At 44.6% G+C, this 22,206-nt stretch overlaps 1 protein-coding gene across 11 annotated transcripts; it reads left to right on the top strand.

The window, feature by feature from the left end:
• Nucleotides 1-431: 431 nt before the first annotated feature.
• Nucleotides 432-16,294, top strand: ZNF212 (zinc finger protein 212). 11 transcript variants are annotated; one of them, XM_025453798.3, is made up of 5 exons: nt 432-737; nt 9,887-10,279; nt 10,413-10,539; nt 12,780-12,869; nt 13,681-16,294. In XM_025453798.3, the coding sequence occupies exons 1-5, from the start codon at nt 714-716 to the stop codon at nt 14,541-14,543; spliced, it is 1,497 nt and encodes a 498-aa protein (XP_025309583.1). In that variant the 5' UTR covers nt 432-713; the 3' UTR covers nt 14,544-16,294. The 11 variants fall into 11 exon arrangements, with proteins under 11 accessions (XP_025309583.1, XP_035555498.1, XP_025309592.1 ...); XM_035699605.2 differs by having other exon boundaries at nt 433-737; nt 9,887-10,276; nt 13,684-16,294; XM_025453807.3 differs by having other exon boundaries at nt 436-737; nt 9,887-10,276.
• The last annotated feature ends 5,912 nt before the right edge of the window (nt 16,295-22,206 follow it).

Consider the following 22,206-nt stretch of genomic DNA (forward strand, 5'->3'; position numbering starts at 1 on the left):
TCATGAGAAACACACACACACAGAGGCAGAGACACAGGCAGAGGGAGAAGCAGGCTCCATGCAGGGAGCTGGATGTGGGACTGGATCCCAGGTCTCCAGGATCACACCCCGGGCTGAAGGCAGCATTAAACCGCTGAGCCACTCGGGCTGCCCTGATTACCATAATTCAAAGGACCGTGAGTTGGTCTGGGAACCTTGACCACCGCTATTGATGTGGAAAGTTGATGTGGCTTTCTAGTTTCTAGAAAGCCAAGTAACAGCTGACCTAGTGGAATAAAACGACATGCCATTTGGGGCCACATCTCCTTTCCCCAACTAAATTTATTCTTCCCTCAGAGCAATCTCTGATTTTTATACATTTTTTATTCTTTTAGAGCACCTCGCGGAGCGCTGCGCACCTAGAAGACACACAAAGTCCAGCGTTTGCCTTGGAGTCTGAATCTGCCCTTGACTTGGAGGAACCAAGCCCTCTGGCCCGAGCGCCGAGCTGCTGTTCATCCTCCTGCCGCGTGGAGGCGGTCTCGAAATCCCGCGGGGTTAGGACGAGCCGCTGGAGCCGCTCCTGGCGCGGGAGGGCCGAACTCCCACAATGCACCTTGTATCAACACGGCACTGGTGGCGGCTTGGAGGTGGGGTAGGGGGTGCCCGGCGGACCGGCGCGCAGCGAGAGGGGTATCAGGCGGGGCTCGGGTGTTGAGGGGCGACTGGCAGCCATGGCGGAGTCGGCGCCTGCTCGGGTAAGGGTCCTCCCGGCACGGGTCGCGGCCGCGTTCGGGATGGCGGAGCTCCTGGCCAGGGCGGGGCTTCGAGGTCCGGACTCCCGTGGTGCTGGGGGTCTCGGGACTCCCCCGGCTGCTCCTGACGAACGCCGCCCCCCTCTCACGCCCCCAAAGCTCTGTCTTCCCCCTCTCGGGCTCCTTCCCCTTCGGGCCGGAGCGCCGGCGCCACACACCGTCGCCGAGAAACTTCTCCGAGGCTTGTTTCGTGTTTTGTTTGTGTGTGTGTGTGTGTGTGTGTGTGTGTGTGTGTGGTGGGGGTTGTTGTTTGTTTTTTTGAGAGAGCGCGCGCGCACGAGCTGGGGGAGGGGCAGAGGAAGAGGGAGAGTTGTGGGTTTTTTTTTTTTAAGAGGTGAGAGAAAAAAAAGAGGTGAGAGAGGGCGGGAGGAGGGGCAGGAGGAGAGGGAGAGACTTTTTTTTTTTTAAGTGAGAGAGCGCGAGCGTTGAGGGAGAGGGAGAGAGATTTTTTTTTAAGAGCCCGAGAGGGGGAGGGGCAGAAAGTCTTTTGAGAGAGCGAGCGGTGGGGTAGGGGGAGGGGCAGAGGGAGAGAGAAAACGTTAAGTAGGCTCCACGCCCCCCATGGAGCCGGAAGCGGGGCTCCAGCTCCTGACCCTGAGATCGTGACCTGAGCCTAAATCAAGGGTTACTGGTTTAACTGACTGGTCCACCTAGGAGCTGGAAAATGTAAGGGATATACTTCGGGTAAACGGAAACTATTCCCGATGGAAAGTCTGAAAATGCAAGCACGTATGGCGATCTGTGGAAATGGGTAAATCTGAACATTGAGGGAAACTAATAATCTTTCGTGAGGTTAAAAACAAAAGCAAATTAAAATACACGCAGCGTTGATGTAAAAAGAGGAGATCAGAATTCAGTTGTTTGAAGGTCTTTATAAGTATGCTTCCCGTAATACTGGGATACTTGCTAAAAGACTTTCTAGTCTTGGCTAGAAAGCTTACAAGTTAGAAGGGGAGGGATCCCTGGGTGGCGCAGCGGTTTGGCGCCTGCCTTTGGCCCGGGGCGCGATCCTGGAGATCCGGGATCGAATCCCACGTCGGGCTCCCGGTGCATGGAGCCTGCTTCTCCCTCTGCCTGTGTCTCTGTCTCTCTCTCTCTCTGTATGACTATCGTAGATAAATTAAAAAAAAAAATTAAAAAAAATATTGCTGGAGTTGGAGGGCTACTATTTTTTTTTTTAAAGATTTTATTTATTTATTCATGAGAGACACAGAGAGAGAGAGAGAGAGAGGCTGAGACACAGGCAGAGGGAGAAGCAGGCTCCATGATGGGAGCCTGACATGGGACTCGATCCCAGGACTCCAGGACCATGCCCTGGGCCGAAGGCAGGGGCCAAACCGCTGAGGGCTACTATTTTTAATAGTGGTGAGACTCAGTTAACCACCTTGATACGACATTTTTAATATTTTGCAACTAATTACATGGCTTAAAAATATGTAAAACGAAACTGAAAGAACTATAAGGAAAACTCTCATAGTAGAAGACTGTAACAAAACCTTAGTTTTTATCAAGCCAAAAAGTAATTAGGCTGTAATGCATCCCATAGAACTTTCTGAGGTTATGGAAATATTCTGCTTTGCACTGTTCAAATAGTCACTAGAACTACATGGCTATTATGGCTATTAAGCACTTGAAATGTAGGTAGTGTGGCTGAGGAACTGAATTTAATTCAATTATAATTAATATAGATTTAAGTAACCATATGTTTCTAGTGGCTGTTGGACAGCACAGATACAGATTTTTTTATCCATATATCTGTCAACATATAATACCAGTGTATAGCATACCTCAATTGAGCTGTGCTCAATACTGAATGCAGAATACTGTATTTTCTTACAAATTGAAGGTTTGTGGCAACCGTGTCACGTCTCAGCTTCCTTTTTTTTTTTTTTTAAGATTTTATTTATTTATTCATGAGAGACACACAGAGAGAGGCAAAGACACAGGCAGAGGGAGAAGCAGGCTCCATGCAGGGAGCCCGACATGGGACTTGATCTAGGGACTCCAGGATCACGCCCTGGGCTAAAGGTAGGCACTAAACCACTGAGCCACTCAGGGATCCCTCAGCTTCCATTTTTCCAACAGCATTTGCCCACTTTGTGTCACACAATGGTAATTCTTACAGTATTTTAAAGTTTTTCATTATTGTTGTATTTGTTACATTGTTCTGTGACCAGTAATTATGATTTGCTAAAAACTCAGGTGACGGTTAGCCTTTTTTTTTTTTTTTTTGCAATACAGTATTTTTTTTTAAGATTTTCTTTATTTATTCATGACACACACACACACACACACACACACACACACACACACACACACAGAGGCAGAGATACAGGCAGAGGGAGAAGCAGGCTCCATGCAGGGTGCCTGATGTGGGACTTGATCCTGGGACTCCAGGATCATGCCCTGAGCCAAAAGCAGATGCTCAATCGCTAAGCCACCCAGGCATTCCCAAAAATATTTTATTTAAATTCAGTTTGCCAACATATAGTCTAACACCCAGTGCTCATCCATCAAGTGCCCTCCTTAGTGCCCATCACTCAGTTATCCCATCCCCCATCCCTCCTCCCCTTCTGCAACCTTTTGTTTCCCAGAGTTAGGAGTCTCTCATGGTTCTACTAGAAATAATGCTATTGTTTACTTAAACTACAGTATGGTGTAGATTTATATGCACTGGGAAACCAAAATTTTACTTCATTACAATATTTGCTTTATTGTGGTATTCTGGAACTAAATTTGCAATGTTTTTTTTTTTTTTTTTTTTAAGATTTTATTTATTTATTCATGAGAGACACAGAAAGAGAGGCAGAGACACAGGGAGAGGGAGAAGCAGGCTCCATGCAGGGAACTCGATGTGGGACTCGATCCCAGGTCTCAAGGATCACACCCTGGGCTAAAGGCAGCGCTAAACCGCTGAGCCACCTGGCTGCCCTAAATTTGCAATGTTTCTAAGGTACGCCATTATAGAAAGATTAATGAAGACCAAATGAAGAGAGTAAGAGTCTCGTTAGAAATGAGAATGTGTTCTGGCAGTTGATGCTGACTGTTGACTGGGACCTTAGGTAGGGCTCTTGAACAGAATATCTCCATAGGGCTTGGGATCCCTCATGTGTTTTCCAGAGCCCCCTGCCAGTTATTTGCTCCATTTGACATGGAGTGGAGTTAAAAAAAAAAAAAAAAAAAAAAAAAAAAACACTGTCCTTGACAAACCCTTCTTCAATTGCAGATTCTTGGGTAGCCCGGGTGGCTCGGCAGTTTAGCGCCATCTTCGGCCCAGGGTGTGATCCTGGAGTCCCGGGATTGAGTCCCACATCGGGCTCCCTGCATGGACCCTGCTTCTCCCTCTGCCTGTGTCTCTGCCTCTCGTTCTCTCTGAGCTGAGTGTCTACCACTGAGCCACCGGGCTGCCCAATAAGGTGAATTTTTAAAATGCACAAGTAAGGAGAAAATGTTTACAGTGTGTATAGAGTGGATAAAGATTCGTACCTAGAATTTTCAGAGAAATTCTGAGATAGTGAGGAAGTCAGATAATCCAAAAGATAAATGGTTAGAAGACTTGAGCAGGTAATTCACTGAAGGAATTTGAATGGACAATAAACATTGAAAAGATGCTTACCTTTGTCATTGTAATCAAGGAAAGTGTAGCTGGAAACCATGATGACATATTTCAGACCTACTGGAGGAACGATTTTAGTCTGACAGTACCAAGTGTTGATATAGTTGGGGAACATGCAGAATACTTAACATACTTCTGACAGGAGGAAATTGATACAGCTACTTTAGAAAACATTTGGTATTATTTACTGAAGTCCAAGATGTGTACATACCCTATTAGCCAACAATTCCTTCCTGGGACTATATCCTCAGGAAACTTACCCATGCTACTAGGAGCCACGTACAGTCTTGTTCACTGTGGCTCTGTTTGTGAAGACAAAGATGGAGACACATCATTAATGGAATGGAAAAGTAAATGGTATGGTCACACTGGAATATTATGAAGTGAAAATTACAGCCATCTGCTACAATAGGATATTTCGAGGAGTTGTGGAATAAGGATTCCCTTTTTTTTTTTTTTTTTTTTAAGATTTTATTTATTTATTCATGACAGACATGGGTAGAGAGAGAGAGGCAGAGGGAGAAGCAGGCTCCATGCAGGGAGCCCGAAGAGGGATTTGATCCCGGGTCTTCAGGATCATGTCCTTGGCTGAAGGCGGTGCTAAACCGCTGAGCTACCCAGGGATCCCTCCTTTTTTTTTTAAAGATATTTTTTATTTATTCATGAGAGACAACAGAGAGGCAGAGACATAGGAAGAGATGTGGGACTCGATCCTGGGACTCCAGGATCATGCCCTGGGCCAAAGGCAGGTGCTAAACCGTTGAGCCACCCAGGCGTCCCTGGATTCCATTTATATAAAGTCCTAAGATAGGCAAAGCTAAAGAACATGTATTGTTTTGGGGAAAAAATTGGTGATAATGTAAAAAACCATTACTAGTGAAAATTTAAATTCAGAATAGTAGTTACTTTAGGTGTCGTACAAAGGACCTCAGAAGCAATATTTATATAACTGAGTGGTAGTTACTGGAGATTTGTTGCCAGTACCTTATACATCTTATGTATTAAGTTTTTCTTTTTAAACTATTCAGTATTAAAAAGTCATGGTATTGGGCAGCCCCTGTGGATCAGCGGTTTAGTGCCACCTTCAGTCCAGAGCGTGATCTTGAGACCCGGGATCCAGTCCCACATTAGGCTCCCTGCATGGAGCCTGCTTCTCTCCCTTTGCCTGTGTCTCTATCTCTCTCTCTCTCCTCTCTGTGTATTCTCATGAATAAATAAATAAAATCTAAAAAAAAAAAGTCATGGTATCTCAGTTGGAGGTGACCTCTTAAATATTATCTAGTCAACCTTAGATAGATGCCACTTTAGAATGTTACTTGTTCTGGGGCTCCTGGGTGGCTCAGTGGTTGAGCTTCTGTATTTGACATGGGTCTTCGGCTTGGGTTGTGATCCCTGGGTCCCGGGATTGATTCCCACATCAGGTGCTCCGTAGGGACCCTGCTTCTCCCTCTGCCTTTGTCTTTGCTTTTCTCTCTGTTACTCATGAATAAATAAATAAAATCTTTAAAAACAATGTTATTTGTTTTGTGTTTCACTCAAGCAGATTGAAGTTTCCTTAGGTACAGGGACCGGTCTTACACTTAATGGCAACAGGTTTCAGACGCAGGCCCATTGTATACTTCATCTGACAGTATGATAGAATACCCAAACAGAAATGCCCCAGAAAATCCAGAAGCATGGGCAGTGTAGGCACTTTTTGTATTTTTCACTGCGATCAGGAATATTCTTAAATAATGGAATTTATGTAAAAAATAAATTATGAAAAAATACATGTTTATTGAAGAAGTCAAGCAATAGTTTACAAGGAAAGATTAAAATCTATTCCTCTCCTCTCCCTGAGGATGTCATATTAACAATTTAGTTTGGTGAATATCTTTCTAGACCTTTCAGTGGGCTGAAACAAACATATACTCATAAATTTTCTGTTTAGGAAAGTGGGATCATAATAAATATATTTCCCTAAAAGTTGGATTTTTAGCTAGTAGGGTATGATTAAAAACTCTTCCAAACCATATGTATAGGCCTAACTCATTTTTAAAGGTAGTATAGTGTCATTTTTGATTGTGCCATAGTTTATTTAACCATTCCTTTATGAATAGTCCTTTAGATTATTTCCAGGCTTTAACTATTCCAAAGACTATTACCAGTAATCATCTTTGTATGGATGTCAGTAAATAATACCACTTGCTTTTATAAGAGAATACCATGAGTGGGATTGCTAGTTTTTGTTTTGTTTTGTTTTTAAGATTTTACTTATTCATGAGTGACACAGAGAGAGAGACAGGCAGAGACACAGGCAGAGGGAGAAGCAGACTCCACTCAGGGAGCCTGATGTGAGACTCGTTTCAGGACTCCAGGATCATGCCCTGGGCCGAAGGTAGACACTAAACTGCTGAGCCACCTGGGCGTCCCTGAGGTTTTCTTCCATAAAATTTGTAGTATTTTTCATTCCTTCTAGGAGTGTTATAAAACTGCCCAGTTAAAAAAAAAAGTACCCAGTTTTATATTCTAGACAGCTCCAAATGTAGTTCCTTAACCCTCTTTTTCAAGTGTGTTAACCTGGTGGGTAAAAGGTGGTTTCCCTTGGTTGTATTTGTACTCCTGACTGCTTTTTGACCACCTGAATTTCTTCTATTTGAGAGAGATAGCAAGAGAGAGTTTGAGTAGGGAGGAGAGAGAAGCAGTCTCCCCAGTCATCAAGAAGCTCAATTGCAGGACCCTGGGATCTTGATCTGAGCTAAGGCAGATGCTTAACCAACTGAGCCACCCTGGTACCCCAACCACCTGCATTTCTGCTCTCATAATTACTTAGTTTGCAGTTTTGTTTGGGGTTATTATTTTTCTTTCCCCTTCATACTCTATTTCTATTTTTTTTTTAATTTTTAAAAATTTTTTAAATTTATTTTTGATAGTCACAGAGAGAGAGAGAGAGGCAGAGACATAGGCAGAGGGAGAAGCAGGCCCCACGTACCGGGAGCCCGACGTAGGATTCGATCCCAGGTCTCCAGGATTGCACCCTGGGCCAAAGGCAGGCGCTAAACTACTGCACCACCCAGGGATCCCCTCTATTTCTATTCTCATGTTTTTTTTGTAGTTATGCTTATGGCATCGTTCATTGCAGCTAACATTTTCTTCGATCTATACTCTGTATCTATATTTATAAGTTGTGCTTATTGAGATAATTTTTGTACATAGAGTAAAATTCAGTCTTCAGGCATATAATTGAGTTTTGAAAAATGTGCAGCCATCATCATGTTACCAGATTAGAGAATATTTCCATCATCCCAGAAAGTGTTCTTTGCATTCACTCTCCTTGCTCCATCCCCAGCCCTTAGCAACCTCTGATCTGATTTCTGTCCTTATAGTTTTGCCTTTCCTTTTTTTTTTTTTTTTTTTAAGATTTTATTTATTCATGAGAGAGAGAGAGAGGCAGAGATATAGGCAGAGGGATAAGCAGGCTTCATGCTGGAAGCCCAATGTAGGACTTGATCCCGGAACTCTGGGATCACGCCCTGAGTCAAAGGCAGATGCTCAACCACTGAGCCACCCAGGTGTGTCCCCCTCCCCCTTTTTTTAAGTTTTTTTTTTTTTTTTAAGATTTTATTTATTCATGACAGACACACAGAGGCAGAGACCTAGGTAGAGACATAGGCAGAGGGAGAAGCAGGCTCCCCATGGGGAGCAGGATTTGGGACTTGATCCCGGGACTCAGTGGTTGAGCTGAAGGCAGCTGCTCAACCACTGAGCCACCCAGGCATCCGAATCTTGCCTTTCCTGAATGTCATGTCAAGTGGCATTTTGTGTCTTCTTTGATGTAGCATGATTTTGAGATCCATGTTGTTAGGTCTGTCAGTAGTTTGTTCCCTTTTTATCACTAACGTAGGATTAGCTTTAATGTGTTAATATATATATTTTTTTAATGTGTTAATAATATAATGGTATTTTATTATATGGTGTATTAGTACTCTAAGGCTTCTCTATCAAAGTATTGCAAATTGGGACTTACACAACAGAGGTGTATTGTCTTACAGTTCTGGAGTCTGGAAGTCTGAAATCAAGGTGTCCACAGACTTGGTGCCTTCTGAGGACTACCATGACAGATAATCTGTTCCAGGCTTTTCTCTTAGCTTCTGGTGGCCCCTCATGCATTTTATTGGCTTGTGGCAACAGAACTCCGACCTCTACCTCCATTGTCATGGGATGGTTCTTCCTATGTGTGTCTACATCATTTTCCCTAAGTGTACATCTGTGTCCAGATCTCCCGTATTTTATAAGGATACCACATCATATTTGATTATAGCCCATCTGATGACCTAATTTAATTTGATTGCCTCTGTAAAGATTCTTCTCTCCAGATCAGATCACATTCTGAAATAGTGGGGGTGGAGACTTCAACTTTTTTTGGGGGGGGCGCAACAAAATTCATCACAAAGCATATGGATGGAACATAGTTTATCGATTCACCAGTCGATGGACATTTGAATTGTTTCCATCTCGATAGGTAGTTCAAAACAAAAAGCACCTCTTTTCAGCCTTTTGCTATGTGGAAGAGGAGAGGAATTATTCAGTGCTCAGATCTTGACTCACCTTCCTGTTTGCACAGAGTGCTAAGCAAGCAAGAAAATGCCAGACCTCAGAAAGGCAGGGGGAGGCTCCAGAAAGCTAGATGAGCCACTGAAAGTGAAAAGCAGAGTATGGGACAAAATGAGCCTCTCCAAAGGTCGCATGTCCTGTTTGTTTCATTTATATTTATTTTTTACATTAAGCTTTTAAGTCTTTTTTTAGGGGGCACAGTTAGGCTTTAAACCCACATATTCAATAAGAACTGAGTTGAGTAACTAGAGTTGGTCATGGCCAAGCTTACATGTTCATTTCTGTGCTACTTATGTTCGTTTTGTCCCTTCTTTTTCCAGACCCTAAGTCCTTGCCACTGCAATTCTTTCAAAGCTATTTCCTCTCAGTGCCGTCCTTGTGGATAGAGCAGCTGCCTTGAAAAAAGTGTATGGCATATAAATGGGGTCAGCAGGGGCTGTGGGGAGACTTCCCATATGTTGACTTTAGTAATGTTGAACTTCAGCTGTAGTGGTTTTCCTGGTTAGGGACAGATCATGAAAATGAACCATGTAAGGAAAATGTCAGTAGGCTTCATCAAATCACGTACATAAACATTTATGAAGGATTTAGTCAGTGTCATCCATTGTACTAGCTGCTCAGGTGCAAAGGTAAATGAGTTGAGCCCTGTAGTAGGTCTTGCTGAGGAATTGTCTTTGTTGGTTTTAGAGACTATAGAATAATGTCAAGTGTGAAGCGCAGATAATAAGGTGTTATGTGTAATATGATTTCACCTTTGTGGGACAAACCTTTTTTTTTTTTTAAGGTAGAAACTAGGTAGCTCTAATGACTCTTGGACCCATTGTTTTCTTTCCTTACATTTGGAACTGACACTGACTGACCCTGGGTCTGATTCTTCATTCAGCACAGGAGGAAACGCCGTTCCACACCTTTGACTTCTTCCACGCCACCCCCACAAGTGACAGAGAAAAGCTCTTACCTGCAGACTACAGAGCTCTCTCTCTGGACTGTGGTGGCTGCCATCCAAGCTGTGGAGAAGAAGATGGAGGCCCAGTCTGCCAGGCTACAGAGCCTGGAGGGGCGGACGGGGACGGCCGAGAAGAAGCTGGCAAACTGTGAGAAGACCGCCATGGAGTTTGGGAACCAGCTGGAGGGCAAGTGGGCCGTGCTGGGAACCCTGCTGCAGGAGTACGGGCTGCTGCAGAGGCGGCTGGAGAACATGGAGAACCTGCTGAGGAATAGCAACTTTTGGGTGTTGCGGCTGCCGCCGGGCAGCAATGGAGAAGTTCCAAAGGTAGTCAGTCCCCTTGGGGGTTAAGAGTCAGACTAGATGGGGATCCAAGCCCTTTATTATTTAAGATTCTGAATTGCTGGCTTTTCCCTTGTGGCTACGACTGGAGGCATTCATTGTGTACTATTTGTGATTTCAGGTGTCCAGGTCACTTGAAAATGATGGAGTCTGTTTCTCAGAGCAGGAGTGGGAGAATCTGGATGACTGGCAGAAAGAGCTCTACAGAAATGTGATGAAGAGCAACTATGAGACTCTGGTCTCTCTGAGTAAGTAGCACTTTTCTCCTGGGAATTCTCTTTCAGGTATCTTTACATCCCTGGCCAAGTAGCTAGTGACTCGGACTACACCTATAATTCTAGGTGGCTTTGGCTCATCTGTTGGTCCGCGCTGGGTTGAGAAATGGGAGTCTCCAAAAAAGAGAGAGAGAACATAAGAGACACTTAACAGTAGAGAACAAATAGAGTTGATGGAGGGAGATAGGTTAGGTGTTAGGCTAGATGTATGACAGGCATTAAGGAGGACACTTTTTAAAAAAAATTATTTATTTATTCATGAGAGATAGAGAGAGAGGGGCAGAGACACAGGTAGAGGGAGAAGCAGGCTCCACGCAGGGAGCCTGACGTGGGACTTGATCCCAGGGCTGAAGGGGGTGCTAAACTGCTGAACCACTGGGGCTGCCCAGGAGGGCACTTGTTGTGTTGAATACTGAGTGTTAAATGTAAGTGATGAATCACTAAATCCTACTCCTGAAAACAATATTATGGGCAGCCCGGGTGGTTGAGTGGTTTAGTACCACCCATGTTGGGCTCCCTGCATGGAGCCTGCTTCTCCCTCTGCCTGTGTCTCTGCCTCTCTCCCTCTCTCCCTCTCTCTCTCTCTGTCTTCCATGAATAAATAAATAAAATCTTAATAAATAAACAAATAAATCTAAAAAAAAACAGCAGTATTATGCTATATGTTACTAACTCGAATTTAAATAAAAAATTTGAAAAAGGAAAAAGAAAAGAAATGGGAGTCCATAAAGATTTTTGGAAAGGTCTTGGTGTTGAGTATTTTATATTTCTTATCTATGGTCACATAGTTCTTGATATTATTTACTAATAGAGAAGATGTCATCATTATGGTATAATGTGGCCAGGGTTCCTCATGCTGTTTTTCATACCTAAAACTGTGTGACAAAGAAATCCTTTGTTATCTGAGATGAGCCAGGCAGCATAGGCTAACCAAAATTTTTTCTTGGCATTTGGCTGGAATTCTATTTAGTCCCTGTGAGCTCAGTGTCTATTTTGTGTTAATTAGAAGTGCTGCTTAATAGATAACACATTCTTATATATAAAATATTAGCTATTATTAAGTAGGTTTTGGTAGACAAAAAAAAATTTGTTTTTACAGATTTTATTTATTTATTCATAGAAACAGAGAGAGAGAGAGAGAGAGAGGCAGAGGCACAGGCAGAGGGAGAAGCAGGCTCCATGCAGGGAGCCTGATGTGGGACTCAATCCAGGGTCCCCAGGATCAAACCCCAGGTTGCAGGCGGTGTTAAACCACTGCACCACCGGGGCTGCCCTTTTTTTTTTTTTTTTTAAGATTTTATTCATTTATTTGAGAGAGAGAGAGAGCAGAAAGAGGAGCAAAGGGAGAGGGACAAGCAGACTCCTAGCTGAGTGCAGAGCCTGACTCGGGGCTTGATCTCATGACCCTGAGATCATGACCTGAACCAAAACCAAGAGTCAGACGCTCAACCTACTGAGCCACCTAGGCGCCCCTGACAAAATATTTTCAAACTGAAGTCCATAGAGTTGTGTCAAAAAGGCCAGTGTAACTGGAGCAGAGTGTGGAGCAAATGGGTCAGAGGGGACTGCATGACCTGGGCTGAGTTCTGTGCTCTGCTAGTGGCTGCTTGCTTGTCTGTCCCAGCTGGGGATAATGGTGCCCGCTTTGCCTTGCAGTGTGTCAGCCTAAATGAAGTTTGATATGCTGAAAGGAGGCAGCACTTGAGACTGTGTACAAGTGAGGGCAGGGTGGGGGAGAAGGGGAGTGGATTTCTGGAGCCTGACTGCCTGAGCCACAGTGACTAATGAAGGAGCACTGAAGGCAGCTGACTGAATAGGTTTTTTGAACTGGCTATAATTTTCCAGTTGTCCCAAGCTGCCACTGGTGGGAAAGTGGGAAGAACAGTGGCCTTTTAATCTTTTGAACTTTTTTTTTTTTTTAAATTTTTATTTATTTATGATAGTCACACAGAGAGAGAGAGAGGCAGAGACACAGGCAGAGGGAGAAGCAGGCTCCATGCACCGGGAGCCCGACGTGGGATTTGATCCTGGGTCTCCAGGATCGTGCCCTGGGCCAAAGGCAGGCGCCAAACCGCTGCGCCACCCAGGGATCCCTAATCTTTTGAACTTATAATATCAGCCCTGACATTGATTACCGTGTTCATTGGCAGTTGACCAGTGTGCAGTGAGCTTTTACTCTCTCCTGGGCTCACACTGTGCTTATTACAACCCAGAGGTCCTTGGCCAGCCAGAAGGAGAAGCAGAATTGGGTGCAGGGATGCTGGGTGACTTGGAGGAGGAAGGCCCTGGTGATGTCAACCCAGGTAAGTGGATCCAGAATATTCCATCCCTCTCCCTACAGCCTATAACGAGCTTTCTTTTTTTTTTTTTTTTTAATATATATATATACTTTTTATTGAATATAACAAGTTTTCCAACTGCTAAACTGCCAAATGCTGATTATCAGCAACCTCATCTGATATTATTTTAGATTTCTTTATAATTTTCGTTAGTTCATCTAATTAGATGTGCGTCTTCAGTTATTACTGCTGTGGAGAATCCTTAAGTGTTAAGTGTTGTGACTATATTCTACCTCATGCCTCTCTACTATACGGAGTAGAACACATAATAGCTCTAGTGAAAACCCTCGAGGTTGAGGATAGGATTGGTCAGATATTAGGAGTGGAGCTGTCTGGGTGAGAGGCATGCAGAGCATTTATAAGTCAGCTATTTTGAGGGGAATGTGCAGGAAAATGGGCTGGGTACATGAATGAATATTAGGTTTAAGAGTGGTTGATTTTTTTTAATAATTCATATTTATTACTTTAACACTCTTAAATTAGTTATAGTATATTTTGTCATTTTTCACAGGAATGGAGTATAAATTTATGAACAAGCTTAGAGAATTACCATTTATAACATTGTTCTAGAAAAGTAATCTATTCAGATTTCTCTACCTGAATATAGGTTTAGTTTTTCAAGTCTTAGAACCCAGTCTTCTCCAAATTGTCCTGATCCCCTTAATCCTGGGGTACTTTGATTTGAGCCCTTCTGAAATTCACAGATGTTTGTTTAGCTCTGAAGAAACCGAAGGTGCTAGAATGTGATCTTTTTTGTTGGTCTTTCTCTCGGCAGCAGAAGGGGTTCTGATCAAGCAGGAGATACAGTACACTCAGGAAGGCTCTGCGGATCTTCCTGGAGAGTTCTCAGGCATTGCTGAAGAGCAGGCTTTCCTGAGCCCAGAGCATGCTGAACTCTGGGATGGTCAGGGTGGTTCTATCCTCTTGGATTCGAGCTCCGGGGACACTAATCTGGAGGATCCCACTGAGGGCAGTAGAGATTCTAGCAGTGGCAGAACTCTGAGCTGTCCCCCGAAGCAGAAATCTAGTAGGCAGGTGCAGCTGGGTCAGGAATGTGGGCAGGGCCTAAAGCTGAAGAGGGACACCTCTGGTCCCTATGAATGTTCCGAGTGCGAGATCAGCTTCCATTATAAGCAGCAGCTAGCTACGCATCTGCAGACCCACTCAGGGTGGGGGACTTACACAGCCTCGGAGCCAGAGGAGAGCCTTAGACCCAGGCCACAACTGAAGCCCCAGTCCAAGAGGACAAAGCTTCATCAGTGTGATGTGTGCATGAGGAGCTTCAGCTGCAGGGTGAGCCTGGTAACCCACCAGCGCTGCCACCTGCAGGAGGGGCCTAGTGCTGGCCACTATGTCCAGGAGAGGTTCTCACCTAACAGCCTGGTTGCCCTGCCCGGCCACATCCCTTGGAGGAAAAGCCGGAGTTCCCTCATCTGCGGTTACTGTGGCAAGAGCTTCAGCCACCCATCTGATCTAGTGCGGCACCAGCGTATCCACACGGGAGAACGGCCCTACAGCTGCTCAGAGTGTGAGAAGAGCTTTGTCCAGAAGCAGCACCTTCTGCAGCACCAGAAGATCCACCAGCGGGAGCGGGGAGGGCTGGCTCTGGAGCCTGGGAGACCCAATGGCCTGCTTTAAGGGTGCCAGCCCCTCGTCGGTCCTGGGGGGTGCAGAAGGGGCTGGCATTGGTCCCCCCAAAGAGACACTATGCAGAGTCAGGGACTTTTTCCTGAGAAGAGTCGCTTTGATTGCCTTCCCTTGGCCAAGCACCAGGCCAAGCCCAGAGGCTCTCCTGAAAACTGTGGAAGAGGAGGAGTCCAGGGCCACTCCTCTCCCTGCCATCTCTCCCTGCTGTGGAGCTTGTCGTCTCTGGCACCTTCAAAGCTCTGGTTTTCCCATCGTGGCTGATTCTTGTGGCGGGCTGCAGTGGGCTCTGACCCTCCAGGGACTGGTGGCTGGTTCCAGGTCCTGTCCCAGCATTTTAGGTTTTCCTGTGAGGTTGGGTTGGGCCAGTGGAGAAACCAGGAGAGTTCTGGTTTCTCCTGGTTTGTGGTGTGTGGGAGAGTTCTGGGACCTAACCTTCTCTTTCCTCTTCTTTTGTAGTCTCTTTGTTAAAAACAAGTAGAAGAAATAATTTAAATGACTGCTTACCCTGTTCTGAGGAAACTTTTTTGGAATTAGAGTTTAGTTGATTTAAAAAAAAAAAAAGTCTTGATCCTTGTTTTTTAAAAATTTCCAGTGTTGTAGAAGTTGTTCCTAACATGGGGACTGGGCCTACCCTCTAGGAGGGATTTGTTTATGGGGGTCTTTTAGCCCACCCACACTTAGTAAGGTCAGAGATCAGGTGGCAGAGTGCTGAGCTCCCTCTTTTTGGGGGGGTCTTTGCTCACAAGGGGCTAACTGAATCTAGAGGAGCAAGAGGAGGAGAGTGGTAGAGGTAGACCTCAGAATCCCTGCTGGGAATGAAGAGTCTTGTGACGGAGCCCAGAGCATGCTGCTGCTTGGGAATCAAGGTTTTTCACCATAATCCTCTTCCAACATGGTCCTTGCTGGTTTCTGCAGCCACCCAAGGTAGAAGACTATTTTGTTACTTACGGTTGTCTAACTTGTTCCAGTGGGAATTGGAGTTTGTTCTTATTACACCAGTTGTTTCTTGAGATTGTGTAGATTACACATTTTTCAAATTAGTTCTGAGATTGACTGTTCAGAGATGATGGAGAAAAAGCACAAAAATGCTTCTTAGGAGTGTTGAATGCCTGCCCCACTGTTGTTTGGGGAGATGGGACTGGGCTCCTGGGTCCTATATGTGAATGTCTCCTTTGATGATTTGCAGTTGCCTAGAATAAAACTTGCTACTAGCAAAAAAACAAAAACAAAAACAACCCTCATGTTGGATATTTTTCTCCCTTTGTCAAGAACATCAAGGTAGGAGGTGGCTGACCTGGAGCAGTGACAGAGGCCTGAAGTCACAACCTGGCCTGCATTTTTACTTAAACCTAGGACAGACAAGCAGAGGGCATGTATGAGAATATCCATGGGACCCTGTGTGGTGGTTGAGGGCTGGAGACAACCTGCATATTGATTTTTGGAGATGGCAGAAAGACAGGGCAGGTAAAATAGGTGTGCCAACCTCTACTGGGTAGCACTTAGGGACATTGGCTTAGAGCAGCGTATAATGCTGAGTGGGAAAATGTTAGAGATTGAATGAGGTTTATGACAGTACAGTTTATGTACATTAAAAATGCATGTACACAAAACATTTGACAAGAACACTTGGAAATGCAGACTTATACCTTAAAGGCATTACAGCTGCTTGTGGGAGCAATGAGTGGGATATGGGGATAAAAAGAAAGAAATAGATAAAAATAAACTTGGCTCACTATAAAGTATAGGATTGTCTTGGATTGTCTTGGTGTAGAAACAATGTGGAAGTTGACCTAGAGCAGGCGCCATGCTCAACTGAGGTGCTCAGCTTCGTTATATGTAGGAAAACCTCAGGAACTGCTGCTCTCTTAAATTCTTTCTAGTCTCCCTTGCCCTTAAGCTTTTGCATCATAGATTTCCTTATACTCCGTCCTTGATTATTTTTACCTCCAGATTGAGTGGTGTGTATGTGTATATGTATGAATGTATGTATGTATGTATGTAGAGATCATGAGTGGGAAAAGAGGGTGAGGAAGAGGGAGAAAGAATCTCAAGCAGACTACATGCTGAGTGTGGAGCCTGCCATGGGGCTCAATCTCACTACCTGAACCAAAACCAAAGAGCCAGATGCCCAACCAACTGAGCCACCAGGCATCCCCCAGTCGAGGTTTTTATTTATTTATTTTTAAAGATTTATTTATATATATATTTAAAAGATTTTATTTATTTAAGATTTTATTTATTTATTCATAGACACAGAGAGAGAGGGGCAGAGACACAGAGGGAGAAGCAGGCTCCATGCAGGGAGCCTGATGTGGGACTCGATCCCAGGTCTCCAGGATCACACCCCAGGCTGCAGACGGCACCAAACCGCTGTGCACTGGGGCTGCCCTATTTGTTTATTTATGAGAGACACAAGGAGACACAAGGAGAGAGAGAGAGGCAGAGACTCTGGCAGAGGGAGAAGCAGGCTCCATGCAGGGACCCTGACGTGGGACTCGATCCCGAGTCTCCAGGATCACACCCTGGGCTCCTGGTGGCACTAAACCGCTGAGCCACCTGGGCTGCCCAGATTTATTTATTTGAGAGAGAGTGAATGAGTAAGAGCAGTGGAAGAGGGGCAGAGGGAGAAGCAGACTTCCCTGCTGATTGAGCTACCATGGTGCCCTTCAATTGAATGTTTTAATGTGTGACCAGTCTTTGCTTTGCATTGTGGGGTAAAAAAAGTACCGCATAGGAGTCTGGTTCTCTGGTAATGTTAAATTTTCCTTGAGACAGGAGGATAATTGTATGAGGCAGTTGGACTATAGTAATAATGGCTAATATTATTAATATTCCTGAGCACTTAATGTGTGAAGCACTCATAAATGAACTTAATCCTCTGTGGTGGGTATGATTATACTCCATTTTACACAGGAGATGTGGGAAACCTTCTGAGAGGTGAAAGCAGCTAGGAACCCAGGCCATCTTGCTTCAGATCCCACACACTTGACCATGGATGCTTTTTCTCCTGGTTGACCACAATCAAGCACTTTGGGTCCAGGCTGGTTTCTGAGTCCTTGTTATGGAAGGTATGGACCCGTAACCAGCAGTATCGGTATCTCTTGGGAACTTGGTGGAAATGCAGACTCAGACCCACTGAATCAGAATCTGGAGATTTTAACAAGATCTTCAGGTCAGTCTCTGTACACAGAAATACCTTCTTGAGTGATAGAGTATCAACCTTGTACCTGCTTCAACTGTCCATCAAAAGCTTGCTCTGCTAAGTGCTGAGAAGGAGATAAGAAACAGAGCTCTCTGAAGGGTTGATGAAATTAGATTAAATCAACACATAAGAATTAAATGCCAAACATTAGTGACTAATCTGTCCATCTTTCCTTCCTGTTCCTGCAGGTAGGGGGGTCCTGATCATTGCCCACTTAAACTTTCCAATAACCTAACTGTTCTGTCCTTTAACCATATCCTTTTTACTACCAGAGTTACTGTCCTGGCACGTGAATTGGTCATGGGCCTTCCTCTAAGACTCGTAAGGATGTGACTGGCTACTGGTAAAGAGCAAGCTTTTTAGTATAGAACGTAACGCTTTGACAAACCTGCTCCGAGTTTTTTTCTTACTTTTTTTTAAAGATTTTATTTATTCATGAGAGACACACAGAGAGAGACAGGCAGAGACACAGGCAGAGGGAGAAGCAGGCTCCATGCAGGAAGCCCAATGTGGGACTCAATCCCAGGACTCTGGGATCACACCCTAAGCCAAAGGCAAACACTCAACCCCTGAGCCATCCAGGCATCCCTGCTCCGAGTTTCTTCACCTTTCACTTTAAATTATCTGCTGCTACCGCGTTGGGCGTCCTGCCATTTAGTGAATAAGCCATGTCTTCTGTTTTCCAGGAATTCCCTTCTCTGAACCAAATTTACTTCTCACTGCTCAGTTTATAAGCCCCTTTCTATGCACGCTTCCCTTATTTTTATTTTAACAGATATATATATATATCAAACACATAGTACCTAAGCACCTAGAGAAAACCACAAGCAGGGGAGTGGGAGAAGCAGGCTCCTTGCTGAACAGGGACCTTCCTCCCTCTACAGGGCTCAATCCTGGGATCCTCCTGGGATCATGACCTGAGCTGAAGGCAGGCCCTTAACTGACTGAGCCCCACAGGTGCTTAGGCTCTGTTTTAAATACTTGGGATACATAAGTGTACAAAACATCTTTGCTCTAGTTGAATTTACACACTATAAAAATCTTGTCTCCTGCCTGTGCTGCATGTTTGCATAACCTTTCCTCAGACTAGTGCAAGATTCCATTCTGGTTGAGTCTCTTATTTTTTATTATTATTATTATTATTATTAAAAGCCTCAATAGTTTTTTGTTTTTTTTTTTAAGATTTTATTTATTTATTCATAGAGAGGCAGAGACACAGGCAGAGGGAGAAGCAGGCTCCATGCAGGGAGCCCAACGTGGGACTCGATCCCGGGTCTCCAGGATCACACCCTGGGCTGCAGGCGGCCCTAAATCACTGCACCACCGGGGCTGCCCTGAGTGTTCACTTACAAGTATCTAAGTACCCTCCATGTGCAAGATTTGCAGAGGCTACTTGGTTAAATCAGAGATCTTGCTCTTCGGTTTACAGGCTAAGGGAATCTACTATAATTAGAGAATTCTATGTCCCAAGTGATGTTGAAGGTCTAAAAATTCAAGAGAACAATTTACATTTCGTTGTGAGGCATTGGGGAAGACTTCATGAGAGGTGATTTCTGAACTGGACCTGTAAAGATGAGAAGGACATTGTAGTTGGAGCAACAAGAGCAAAAGGGGAGATGTTATGGGGCATATACAAATCATTCATTTAATTTGGCTGGAGGATAGGATGTGAGAAGGGGAGTAGTGGAGGATGTGTTTGGAAAGGTAGGTTGGGTTCAGACTAAGGATTTTGGATTTTATTGAGTTAGTAATGGGGAGCTGAGAGTTTGAGCAAAAGGGTGACCTGATTCTAGCTGGGATTTGGGAATATTAAACTACTGAGAGTTATGTGGGTTTTTTGGTTTTGTTTTTGGTTGGGATGGGGGATGTTAGGAGGATTCCGGTGAGACGAACAAGAGCCAATGAGGACCTGATTGGGTGCAGCTGCAGTAGGAAGAGAGCCATGGACAAGGATGGATGGACGATACCGCCAAGGCAGAAATCAACAGGATGTGATGCTTTTTGAAGACAGGGACCAGACTCCACAGCTCTGAGCACCATAGGTGCTCACCACATTTGTTGGATGAACATGTATAATGGGTATTCACAGAATAGGTGGCTCAGTATTGCCTGAACTAGGGGAAGCTCTGTGGAGGAAGGGGGACTTGGTTATACTTCTGGTCTCCCTCTGCCAATACTTCTCTTCATAATGCTGTATAATTCTGGTTGGGTCTACTTTCTAATCTAAATTACATGCCTGGAAACTGGGGATGTGTTTGTCATAGGGATTCTTTCTCTGAGGTGCCTATCTCTTGAGAATGTGCTGGTGGGGACACTAACCCTTGAATATCTTGACCCCACTTGAGTGACCCTAGGTGGTATTTTCTTGGCCCTCAACTTAAGATGATACTACCTGCAGGAGAGTCTTGATGGGCTGTTTCAGTGACCTGCACCTTGGCAGAGTTCCCCCCCCCCCCCCCCCCCCGTTCCTCCAGGGGCTGCCCCTCTATTTTGGAAATCCAGTGCCAGCTCACCAAGAGGGATTCAGGTCCAGGAGGTCTGATCCCCAAAAAAGCAAACACAGGAAACAATAATTAAGGATGTGGGTAATTGTAGTTAATATTCAAGCTATACCAGGCTGGTCTGCTCAGCAAACCAAATCGTGGTGTAAAGGTTTTGTGCTTTTTGTTTAATATATTTGTAAAATCAGAGCAGGGGAATGGGAGGCAGCTGTAGGAACCTGATAAACATGCAGTGTTTCTCACTGTGATCACCATGTGGTAGAATCTGCATCACCTGGGAACTAGTTAGAAATGCAAATCCTGGCCACTGCCACTCCATCCAGCCTCAGACCTGGACACTGATAATGGTGCCCAGCAGTCTGTTAACAAGCACAACACGGGACTATGATGCATGCTAAAGTCTGAGTACCACCGATTTACAAAAGTTTTTTTTTTTTAAATCACAGAATTATTATTTTTTTTAATTTTATTTATTTATGATAGTCACAGAGAGAGAGAGAGAGAGGCAGAGAGACAGGCAGAGGGAGAAGCAGGCTCCATGCACTGGGAGCCCGACGTGGGACTCGATCCGCGGTCTCCAGGATCGCACCCTGGGCCAAAGGCAGGTGCCAAACTGCTGCGCCACCCAGGGATCCCAAAAGTTTCTATAAAAATCTAAGACAGCTGTCAAAAATTAGAGCACTCTTCCCTGAACAGTTTTTTTTTTTAAAGATTTTATTTATTTATTCATGAGAGAGAGAGAGACAGAGACACAGGCAGAGGGAGAAGTAGGCTCCATGCAGGGAGCCCGATTTGACTCAATCCAGGGTCTCCAATATCAGGCCCTGGGCTGAAGGCGGGGCTAAACCGCTGAGTCCCCTGGGCTGCCCTTGAACAGAGTTTGTTAAATAGTAATGTTTTCTTCCTCTGCAATCCATTTCTCAGGCTCTTTGTGTTTGCACTGGGCATTATTAAATCTTAGCTCACAATTTACCAGTATTTTATAATCCTTAATATATGGGTCTGATCAACCCCTGATGAGATCCTAAGGATGCTGTTAAAGGTTTCATCACACATTTGCAAGTTATTGGGTTATTTCAACAAAGATCTCCACAATGAATGATGTGAGATGTTGATTTTCTTACTGAACTTCCTCAGCTTGCCCCAAAGTCTAGGGGTGCACCTTACTTGGAGAAGGTATCTGTTTATTATATGTCAGTTGACCACACTTTCACTTAGATCAAATATATGGGCAAATAATCTCCCCTCCCTCCAAAAGGAGAAAATACTAAAAATAAAAACCCCTGCAGAATAATTTCTACTGGGAAGAGTTTGTAGGCTTGTTGGACAAAGACTAGGATGAATGGGAAATGCAGAAAAGATAGAAGGTAAAACCTGCATATAGCACATTTTACTTTATATTCAGAGGATAACTCTGATTTTTCCAAAGTAAGGTTCTTGGGTTACAGTCGAGGAAGATGGGTATGAGCATGAGTGGTTTATTCAAATGTGTAGGATCTGAATTGTGTTGCTGCTCGCCCAGCCTGGAGCCCAAGCCACAGAAGATCCCTGCCTGGTGGCTGATGGACAAGTGAAGACTGGGTGTGGCATAGAAGGCTCCAGAGGGCTCTGCAAAAGCATGCTTGAGGGGAGTGTCTGCTGGGGTAGTAGGCCCCAGGGAAGGTAGAGGAGACCCAGGAGTCCCAACGGGGATTTGGGGAAGGGAGAGAGAGCTTTATTATTATTTTTTAATGAAATAAATTTTTCCTGATGTCTGTGTGTTCTGTAAAGTTAAACAAGTAGCTTTAAGACCTTTATCTGTCCCGCCCTACCCCACTGCCGGGAATAACGTGTATAACCAAACCAAGTCACTTTGGGTCCATTGCAGGCGTTAAAACGGTCAATCGACGTAAACTTCCGATTCCCGGGCAAGGACTGCCCCTCCTCCCCTACACGGGGAAACCGCACCCCT

This window comes from Canis lupus, chromosome 16, assembly GCF_003254725.2.
Source record: "Canis lupus dingo isolate Sandy chromosome 16, ASM325472v2, whole genome shotgun sequence".
NCBI classification, from domain to species: Eukaryota; Metazoa; Chordata; class Mammalia; order Carnivora; family Canidae; genus Canis; species Canis lupus.